Below are 11,255 nucleotides of genomic sequence, written 5' to 3' on the forward strand. Positions count from 1 at the left end.
CGTTTTTGCATGTTTGAGTATTATATGGCTACATAAATATTTATAGATCCAAACGTAAAAACTTAAACATTTATAATGTTATAGAAATGACCTCACCTTTAAAAGATTATAATAATATGCAAAATTGGCTCTGTGCCGCAGTCGATAGTACATCCGACTGCTGATTTCCGGATCGGGCAGTAGGCCGTGTACTATTGGCCTTTTCTGATTTATTTTTGAATATTTCTCAATAGAAGCCCGTAGTTTGGTAACTTGCCCGGTATATAACAATAATCTCGCCCCCTACTACTTGGGACTAACATTGTAAATGACGTAAACCTTCGGGTATAACTGATGCGATATTATGTATGTATATTAATTACTCATTACTATTGAGTGTTCTCTCATAGATACCAAGGGTTTATCAAATGAACAGGCAATATACTACGATCTAAGAACAAGTAAAAACCCGTTGAAAGCAGTGGTAAGTGTACTAAGAAGTCAAATGTCAAGAGAGTAGTAACATGATGATTACGTATTACGAAATTGTCTATTTTGCAGAAAGTAGTCATGTGTTTAATATCATGACGAAGACGCTGCTTTTGTAATTAGTCATGCATTTACCGAGCATGTTATTATCATGTCAAATAACTATGTAAGTATCAAAATTAGTAGGACCGGATGCAACGGGCGCGTATACGTGCATATACGTGTACGTAAAAGTGCACGGTTACGTTTTTTGTGTGAAGGAAAATTCACATTTTGCTTCTACTTCAGTGGTGAAGTTTAGTTTGACCATTTTGAAATTGCACAGTAAACACATACTGAAACGTAGCCGTTTAACGATGCCTTGAATAGAGATACAACAGATTTTGAAGGACTCTTGTCCAGAAAGGGCGAATACGTAAAAAAAATATTTGCGAATTCATGCATACTTTGTTGAACAACTACCAATATATTCGCGAATTTCTAATGGACGAGGTTTTAAGAATTAATTAACAATATTTTTTGCTTTACTTCAGCGGAGTTAGGTAGTAAATATTAAAGTTTTTCTTACCTTAGGTATATGTCCGTTTCTATGCTTCTTGGCGAGTTTAGCCAGCCTCTGCATTTGCTCCTTGCCCCTATCAGGAGCCTTCCCTGGCGTCTTCTCACTGCCCTCCACGCCGGGCCACACGCGCAGATCAAACATGCCCTTTTTCACATCAAAACACAACTTTTTGAGACACAGTACCAAGTTTAAATAACACTTCTTACACAGTTTCAATGTACTTGAAGAATTACCCATTATTTTTAGGATTATTCTTTTGATATTAAGATTTATTAAAAATGTTGAATTAAGCATTTGGGTTACTTTAACAAGAATTTGCACTAAGAATATGTTTGCTAATGGACACTTGATAAATTGATACTAATATATGAATTATGTAGACATAATTTAACACAATAAACTAACGTACAAAAGAGATAGCACATCACACTCCATTACAGAAATAATCCAATCAAAATTTCAAACACAATATTCGCGACATTATTTCAACACAAAATTATCATTTTGCAAAGCGCTGCACACGAAAGCTCATTCAATACTGAATACTGATCGGCTAGTGGCATTCTCTCGATATCTTTATGACAGGTCATAAATAAGACAGATAAGTAAATAAAAAACAAGTTGTTATGAGTCAGTTACTGGTAGTCTAGGTGATAGACCTCAGGAGTCGATGATAGTCATCTTGTATTCAAATTTTGAGGGTCAATGTTCAAGATTATTGGCTATTTTTTATGTTGAGATTGTAATCAATGCTAGCCCGTGGCTAGTTTTAGATTGGAGCATGATCTCATATTAGGCTTAGCGCTAAAAACTCAGATAAATGATTAATATAGTAGACTCCTTTAATTTTACTAACACGTGCCCAAAACAAATCTTTCCCAAAACCCATACCTACAGGTTTATAAAAAAAATTGGCCACCATTTTTTGTAGGCCAGAGATCGTTTATTGATTCAGGCTTTTTGATGTTTCTTAACGTTTACTCCAGCGAATGCCCTGTAGTTGTAGTTCGTAAAATCTATGTAGTTTTCAATAAGATTTGACCCTATCATTAATTTTTTTAAAGATATCAAATGAGAATATGCTTGAAAAGAGGGCGGTAGCGCTTATAAGTACCTAGAGTACATTTTTACGCATTACTTATAAGTCTGCCATCAGAAAATTAGTACTAAATGCAATTCTGAATAAATGGAATAAACCTATCCTAGCAACAAAGTACTAACAACTAAGTAATTACTAATTACATCTAATTTATTATACTCAACCCAGCTTAGAGGACGTGATAAACAGATAACACAAGGAGACGTATTTCTATGCTCTTTTTAGACCAACAATATGTCATGGATAGATTTTATCTCATACTAAAAGTCAATTTTGTAATACTTAATAATTAATTTTTTGTTGGCCTTCTCGATAAACAAATATACAAGCTGTGGGTGTATTGTGTTTCACTATATAAATATTTGATGGCCAATATGCAGTACATTGCTTTTTCATAAAATGATAATCTAACATATAAAATTCTCGCGTCACAGTTTTCGTTGCCATTCTCCTCTGAAACGGCTTGACCGATTCTCATGAAATTTTGTGAGCATATTAAGAAGGTCTGAGAATCGGCCAACATCTATTTTTCATACCTCTAAGTGACAATATATTTTTTTAAATTTACATGGCAATACTACGTTTGCCGGGTCAGTATATTCCGGTATATTATCTTAAAACAGCAAGGTACAGTCAGCTCCAAAAGTAGCTGAACAACTTCATATTTCCAAAACCTCTGTGTTAGAATGAGTTAGAATTAAACATTTCAATCAATTGTTTTTTCCATGGAATAATGTGCACACTTCAGTATATGGGGTTTCAAAAGATTGAGTATGATCAGCTACTTTTTGAGCTGACTGTACTACAAGCGGATGTCATACATATATTGACGTCCATTATTTGTCAACTAAGATACACAATAGCCCCCCTGCAAAAAAAAAGTAGAAGTTATAAAAATATTGTTTTGTTCTGTACAATGCCACGCAATTGAACTAGAATTGGCACTCAGCATACATAAACGACTTCAAGACAAGTAGAAGATTGAGACGTTTGTTAGCGGATCCAGTTTTCTTTGTTTTATCCTTCATTCCATTATTTATTTATTTATTTAAACTTCATGTACTGTAGTGGTAAATAGGCGGACTTAATGCATCAAGGCATAAATAGCTTATCATAGTAGCTCATAATTTTCTAAGAGTCCCAATGTCACAGTACTACAATGATAACTGATGGGGCCCCTATTACCTGATGCTTTAAATGTGGTAACATTTTAACCACTAAGTATAAAAAGTATATTTTATCAAGCAATTATATTCATAAATCAATATTATCAATATACACTCCTTTGCAAAAAAAACGGGCACCTTACACACACACTTTACCTTAGCTTTTCTATGGGTAAATATTATTATATTGTTAGTATGTCATTAGCTTGGATGACTAGAAATTTCTTATTATCAATGAGAATCTAGTTTTTTAACACTTTTATCCTGGTATCGGTGTTTTAGTCAATGTAAACAGAGAGCCGTGTTAAAATGGACATTTTTATGGGTATAATGAAATTAAGACTACGAGTATTTTTATGGTATTTTAATAAAAGAGACATTAAAAAATAAAAATTAATAACGAGTATGACCTCCTCTTGCAGCGATTACGGCATGTAATCGTCTTGGCATGCTTCCCACCAGGCTTTTGATGGTGTCCTGTGGAATGTGTTCCCACTCAGTCGAGATTACACGTTTAAGCTCTCTGATGTTTTGTGGAGGTAGTTGAACAGATCGTACTCGCCTTTTTAGGAGGTCCCAAACGTGCTCAATGGGGTTAAGGTCGGGGCTCCGCGCTGGCCAATCCAAACGACGAATACCGACCTCTTGCATATAAGCATCTACGTCGCCAGAACGGTGGGCCCGAGCATTATCGTCCATGTAAATGGCATCTTCACCAATTACAGTCAGTGCGGGTTGTGCATTTTGAGAAAGGATTTCTGTTATGTACCTATGCGCATTTAGTGAGCCATTTTCTATGAATACTATCTCGGTACGATAGTTGGAAGTTACGCCCGCCCAAAACATAACGGACCCTCCACCATAAGGGGTGATTTCTTCGAAACACACATCGGCATAGCGTTCCCCTGGTCTTCGTAACACTCGCCGACGTCGGTCCTCACCATGCAGACAAATTCGAGCCTCATCGGAGAAGAGTACACTACTCCAGTTACCTGGTGTCCAAGATAGGCAATTTCTAGCGAACCTCAACCGCGCAATCCGGTGCTCACGGAGTAACTTGGGGGCCCGCGCTGGTCGTCGACTACGTATATCAGCAGCTAAAAGTCTTCTCCTCACAGTCCATAGGCTAACTTGTGCTCCTCGTACCTCTTCAAGGTTTCTTTTGAGGTCTATGTAACGCATTTGCGGTTCCTCAGCGCCTGAGTCACTAAAAAGCGATCGTCTCGCGGCTGTGTGCAACGTTTTCTCCCAGAACCTTGCCTTCTCTGAACGGAACCTGTCTCTTGGTATCGAGTCCAGGTTCTTTGTACGGTTGAACGACTCACGTTTAACCGCTGTGAGACGTAACATTGGCTACACCCCTCTTCCAGCAGCGCTATAATTTTACTAGCTCTTATTGCTTTTTCTGCCATTACGATAGACACAAAGATATCTGTTTTAAGTCACAATAAGGTAGAAATATGCGATAAACATAAATTGTTGTACTAAAAATAACGAAAAGTTACTTTTAGTTGCTTGATAACCTTTTAACCGCAAACCCGCGAAAAGTGTCACAAAATGAAAAAGGGATTAATAATTTAAAAAACAAAAGTTTTGAATTTGGAATGAACTTTTTTTCATACCCAGACTCTTTATTAAGTGCCAGTAACATAGTTTGGCTATTAAAACCTCTGAAGAACTAAATTATTACCAATAATGTTAAAAAATCAAACCCGCCCGTTTTTTTTGCAAAGGAGTTTATATTTTCCAATGCGGTTAAGACCGTGGCCTGGTTTGCAACATGTAAATTATAATACATACGATCAATGCCAAGAATACGTCTACCGGACATCGAACCCGCGACCGTGAGGCGTCGCGTGTATTCACACAGTTTAGTGTATCGAAAGCTTATAACATTTACAACAAGCAAGATCGTACTTGGAAGATAAAAATTGTATTTGAATTTGCTTTGATGAATTATTTATGAACTTTGGAATAATGTATGGCAATACTGGGCCAATAAAATGAGGTTTAAATTTTGATGTATTTGTGAGGTTTATTTGTTAAAAGTTAACTCGAGTGGGTATTTTGTTGGTGCGTAGCGCAAAAGTTTAATTCAGTCGCCTTAACATTACCACTATGTCGATGTTCGTAGATTGAATTAACTCGGATATTTTGGGAATCCAAAAGCAGTATCAAAAAAATTTTTTTTTATTATAGCGTTCTTTGGGTTTGTTTAAAGTATCTTGTAATAAATAGATAATAATTTATGAATCCATGTTCCATGTAACAAAGAAGAAGCAATTCAATTTCAAAAATATTTTTTTTACGCATAGAAGGTTAGCCTGGTCAAACGAAAATCCATAAAAAATAATTAGGTAATTTTTCAAATAAACTTATAGATATACTTTCAAAACTAACGTAGTTTTAAACTAACCTGTCTCAACATGCCATGTTTGCCAAACAGCGAGATAGTAGTGCCACCGACGACCATCACCTTGCCAGGTCCGGCGCAGTCGTAGATGGTCATCGCAAGAGTCGCGTTACGAGGCAAGTCGCTGAAGAACACCGGCAATGTCACCCACTCGTTCCAACTGGACAAAAAATAGATTTGTTGGTTTTTAGAAAACTTATTCATTTTTCGTATGATTAGTGGTCAATATCATGCCAAAGCTTTTGACCTAGCTACTGATATCTATTTACAACAACCTGGATAGATTTTTTACGTGTCCAATACTATAGTAGAGTAAAGTTTGCACCCATCAAAAGTACATCCGCGCTATGATTGCTAAACCCACTGATCGTTTACAGTACGGTGAGTGTGAGCTATGAGTTCCGCAAAGATTTCAGGAGAAGTGGTCCCAAATCTTTTAAGTTACTGTTGAGGGTGAATTAAAAATGGGCTGTAATGATTGTATTCACTCGAAATAGTTACTCTGCATACTAAATGAAAATTTTAAACAGTTTTTAAAAGAATGCTAAGAATGGGTTGGTACCGGAGAATGGGTTAAATATGTATGGTATGTATATGTTACTGTAAAAGCCCGAACGGTGGTAAATCCTAAGATTTTCCGGTATAACCTAAGATTTACCAACTCGCAATGGTAAAAGTCCGAACAATTCTTTTATTTCGAACTTTTACCTATATTCACTTGATGATGTCGAGATGTCGCCGGAGCCCCGCTTCGCGGGGCTCCTCCTACTGGGTGGTTAAAAAAAAATAACCACGAAGGCTAAGGTGGGAGCGAGCGAAGCGAAGCTCCCACCTTAGCCTTCTAACCTAACCTACCCATGTCGCTGTGCCCAAAACTCCTTCTTTATAACTATGTCACAGTATATAATTATACCTTGAAATAGTTATAAACATAGTTATGAAGGAGGATTTTTTTATATACCGTAACATAGTTTTTAAACTCCGGCTTGTTCGGACTTTTACCATTGAGAGTTGGTAAATCTTAGGTTTTACCGGTAAATCTTAGGATTTGCCACAGTTCGGGCTTTTACAGTAACATATATATTTATGTTTGTCAAAGTTACAGTTATCAAGAACCATTATTTATTTATTATCAGGCAGACAGTTGACACAAGTGATATGATCATAATAATATGACGTGTGACACCATTTTTTTGCATTCCACTGCAATTAGCAACAAGCATTAATATTTTTATGCACTTGCCTGTATTTAGAGACTAAGAGAATGGTTTATACAATAGTTCGTCAATGAGAATTATCTGGTCAGAATGACTATGGACCCACTTTTACACATCTATGAATAGTACTTGCAGCAACTCAATGCACTCATATTTCAAGCAAAAATGTGTCTTTGTTACGATTTCAAGGCAAAAGAACTTGAACCGATTTCGATAAAATTGAGCAAAGTTAAAGAGCAGGGATCTTTATTTGACCTAAATTACTCGGGATCAACACATATAATCAATTCAAACTAACAACTAGACTATACCCTATCTATCTCTAACTAACAACAGCTTATTGAAACCTTAATTACGAACTAAGTTTCGTGAATTATTTGAAACTTACTTCCATCGATTAGTGAAAGCCTTATAAGACGTGGTAACAGGCAACGCGAGAGGCACTGCATCGCTCAGGATCTGGCAGGTCACGTATAAATCTGAACAACCCTCCTGGTACAGGCCGGAGAACTTCAGCATGGGATCCGAGAGTAGCTTGTCATATTCCGGTTTGGCGCGCTTTCCTTCTAGCGTGCCACTGAAAAATAATTAGAAGGATAATAGTAGTTGCCAGTTGGCTGTATGGCAGTTAAAAAGAGTTGGAAATTCAAGGTGGAAAGCTTCTGGAAGTAGCAAGCACAAAATGCATACTTGTATTTCCACTAAAATAGAATTCCAAAGTATGCAGTTTGCGATTGCTTTGCATACAAAGTCGTTAATAAGTAAGTTCCGCTCGCGGTGAAAGTCGGGCTTTAAGGGGAAAAGAACCCTTAATTGGGATGGATTAAAAAATGACTTGAAATAATTTAGACGGGTACCTGAACATAGGCACTCGTCATAGGGACATCTAGGGAAATAATACGATCTCTAAAAAAGAAGCTTAACATGGATTTTTTATGCCATTTTCAAAATACGTAAGTAAGAGTGACAGTTTTATTTAAAATTGTATTAGTTAAATCCAAATGTGTCCTTGAATATATTGGTGTCAACCAGTTGGGCAAATATTTCACAGGTTAAGTTAAACAGGTTTTAAAAGTCGCCCTTTAATAAATTCATTTGATTTCTCAATATACTACATTCTTATTCAGGTTTGACAGGTGTGACTTCGTCTATGAGCATGGTACAGATCGTATTTAAAAAAACAACTTATTTATTCCTTCAAATTTTCTGAATTTTATAAAGATTATAAAAAGTTACTGTGCTTTTATTTCTTATATTTCTATGAGTAAAGATTCTTAAAATTTGGTGGCAGATTTTGTGTGATAAGAGGAAAAGTTTATAAAAAATCAAGTAAATAAAATGATTAATTTGAGTATCTAATATGTTTATATCTTATAGAAAAAGGTGAAACAAAAGAACTCATAATAGCAAAATGTTAATATATTAAATAACTAGACAGTATATTTCACAACATCCTGTATAGTTTATACAGTACATAAAATATTTAACCTCATATATCAAACATCTTCTACATTAACCAATATCTATGCAAAACAGAATCACTTGCATAACTTCTTGCTATGAACTATGATATCATAAATAAACATCATATACACTAGTTATGTTAGAAAGTCTTGCTGGGGATCTATAATTACGACATAAAGAACTATGACATACATCACAGATAGCCTCTATGCCCTAAGATCACGATTGAGAGCCACACCCAGTAAACATGTTCTATATAAGTTAACTTATAGATTTCTGCACTATATAACTATACTCAGGCCGTTACAAATATGTGAACTATGTCATAATCAAAACATTCATAGAAATGTGACAATGTGTAAGTGCAAAGGAAAGACTCTGATAAAAAAACATGACTAACCACTGGTTTCTGAGTACCTTTAGTGGTAGTTTATCTATGCAATAGAGTTTCTATATATGAGTTTTGACACTATTGAATAGATAAACTACCACTAAATGTATAAACTACTGCTGAATGTACCTCAGAAACCAGGGGTTAGTCTTCATGTTTGAAATGGCCTGAGTCTAGGTTGATATTGTATTCATACTGGTTAGCTGTAAGTTTTCCTTTAAATAATAAAATAAAATAAAATCGAATGCAACGAAGTTATTTATAATAATAAGGCAATCAAATTAGTCATATAAATTGGTATATAGCTACACATTTAGATATAGATAGATAGGAAATGATGCCACAGTTGTATCCCTCAGCATAACTAGATTTTGGTTTTTAATGACTTATTTAATTAATTAATAAGAAAATAATTTGATAAATCATTAAATTAATTGAACTTGTACTTTTATTAAAATTAATTCTAACTTGTGCATGAGAAGTATGGATATGCAAGTGGTGTATTGTTAACTAGGGATTATGGATATTTTTCCTATGTAGGACAAAATTGGGTTTGTCTTATTTGTCTATATTATATTAAAATATTTAAAAAAAAAATTGGAAAACCATTTACCACCAAATAAATAGGTATTTTTTATACTTATATACCATAAGTGTTTATCAGTATAATTGTCCAGTATCTGAGTGTATAGTAAACAATTAACACATGCCAGTTACAATATCAATCATGAATACTTGAGAACTTGATAAAAAATATGACACCCAATGTCACCAGAAGACAAACATAGGTTTATAATAAAAATATGGGTCAAATCGTCAAATCTTCATTTAATAATACCTAAGATCATATTCAAATTAACGTATATAGTTTATCACATTAAAAATCCGTTACATGATAAAGTTATCAACAGTAAAATGGAGAAAGTCATTATAATAAAGATGTTGTATTGTGTGTGGTAATCCGAGTTTCTTTTCGGTACTAAGTCATGCAATATCCAACGAAGCGTTAAAGAAATGAAACAAATTAAGACAGTCACAATTTCGCAAGACAAAACCTAAAGGAATTTTGTTAAACACGTAATTTAGTACAACGAAGAAAGACAAAGGATAATATACTTACATTTTTATCTCTACTTTATGGCTTAAACAAGAACTATACACGTAGTAGAATTTATCGTCAATTTCGTTCATTTTGGGTTAAATTTTAATCACAAAAGAAACACTACTATTTTATCAGCTGTTTGTGTTGATGCGTTTTTCACAGAAATGTCAATAATTGTCAAATGTCTCTTGGTTATTTTGCTCGACATTTAATGAGGTATGGCGCAAGGGCTTTTTAGTTACCGAATTATTCTGTTGAATATTCTCAAAACTAGGATTCTACCGACCGCAGTATTTATTTTTTATTACCAATAGAATAATTTTGTTTAACTATTTACAATGTTTATATTTTTTTTAACAACATTCTATTAACAATATTAGGAATAAGCAGTGCTGAACGGCCGGACTACTTCTGAACGAAGTTATAGATGTCACCTATGATGTCTGTCAGTGTTGTCAGTCAATGTCAAACACGTTTTCTTTGGTGATGTGTTGTGCCGCATAAAATCATAAATAAATATCTTATATGCCCCCTAAAGTCCTGAATATATAACGTCTATTTCATTATTGCTTTGTACTCTGCACATAGTAGTTCAGGTAATTGTACCAACATTGTATCTTTGCGTCACAAATGCCAAGTGTTTCATCATCTGCAACAGTGTTTATTTTACATTAATTTTGGTGTTTCTTTGTATTACAGCGCCATGACTAAGCTGCTAGAATGGATTTCGGTGCTTTCAGCATTGTTTGCGGTCTGGTATTCATTGATCGGAGGCTATGTGAAGCACCCATTGATTGAGCAAAACATGACGCTGATTATTGTGTCTCCGATAATATTTGTGTTCCTATTCGGTTTGTATGCGGCAACTGTAGTCCTATACCGAGTACTAACATTCAATAACTGTGAAGAAGCGGCCAAAGAGTTGCAAGAAGAGATAAAAGAGGCTAAAAAGGATTTACATGAGAAGGGACTGAGGTGGTGAATTACATTCCAGTTAAATAACATTTTGTACCTTATATAAGTATAACTTTTTAATAATTATTATTATATAGTTTATAATATTTTAAAATGTATTTTATTTATATAGCAACACCCAGTAAAACATTATGATTTGTTTATACTTTGTAGTGAAGATTTCCCACAAACAACAATGTACAGAGAAGCCATACATTTACTAATCCTCATGTACCTACTCTTTTCTTTTAGACCTTTTTTCAGATGGTTTAGTTTTTACTAAGAACTTACAGTGTTATTTATACTAATCCAGTTATTTTTTTTTGTAAATTTGTCTGATTAGCTTCAGCTTACTTCCCTAGTCTGGCAAGTCTAGAATGTTCAATTGATAAACATGCTTTTACAGTAAATACACTCAT

The 11,255-nt window shown here is 34.5% G+C and overlaps 2 protein-coding genes across 2 annotated transcripts in view; one reads left to right on the top strand and one right to left on the bottom strand.

The window, feature by feature from the left end:
- The window catches only part of Pi3K59F (phosphatidylinositol 3-kinase 59F), a 30,612-nt gene extending 20,552 nt beyond the window's left edge, over positions 1 to 10,060 (bottom strand). Inside the window, exons 1-4 of the mRNA XM_076123191.1 lie at positions 9,901 to 10,060; positions 7,314 to 7,502; positions 5,712 to 5,868; positions 1,037 to 1,174 (exon numbers count right to left, since the gene is read on the bottom strand). Coding sequence (XP_075979306.1) covers positions 1,037 to 1,174; positions 5,712 to 5,868; positions 7,314 to 7,502; positions 9,901 to 9,971 — 555 coding nt within the window. The 5' untranslated portion in view covers positions 9,972 to 10,060. The remainder of the gene's footprint in view (positions 1 to 1,036; positions 1,175 to 5,711; positions 5,869 to 7,313; positions 7,503 to 9,900) is intronic.
- Positions 10,061 to 10,341: 281 nt separating this feature from the next.
- Dpm3 (Dolichyl-phosphate mannosyltransferase subunit 3) lies at positions 10,342 to 10,951 on the top strand. The gene is made up of 2 exons (XM_076123249.1): positions 10,342 to 10,478; positions 10,582 to 10,951. Exon 2 carries the CDS (start codon positions 10,586 to 10,588, stop codon positions 10,862 to 10,864), a length of 279 nt encoding a protein of 92 aa, XP_075979364.1. The 5' UTR covers positions 10,342 to 10,478; positions 10,582 to 10,585; the 3' UTR covers positions 10,865 to 10,951.
- The last annotated feature ends 304 nt before the right edge of the window (positions 10,952 to 11,255 follow it).

Source organism: Anticarsia gemmatalis, chromosome 15, assembly GCF_050436995.1.
Source record: "Anticarsia gemmatalis isolate Benzon Research Colony breed Stoneville strain chromosome 15, ilAntGemm2 primary, whole genome shotgun sequence".
NCBI classification, from domain to species: Eukaryota; Metazoa; Arthropoda; class Insecta; order Lepidoptera; family Erebidae; genus Anticarsia; species Anticarsia gemmatalis.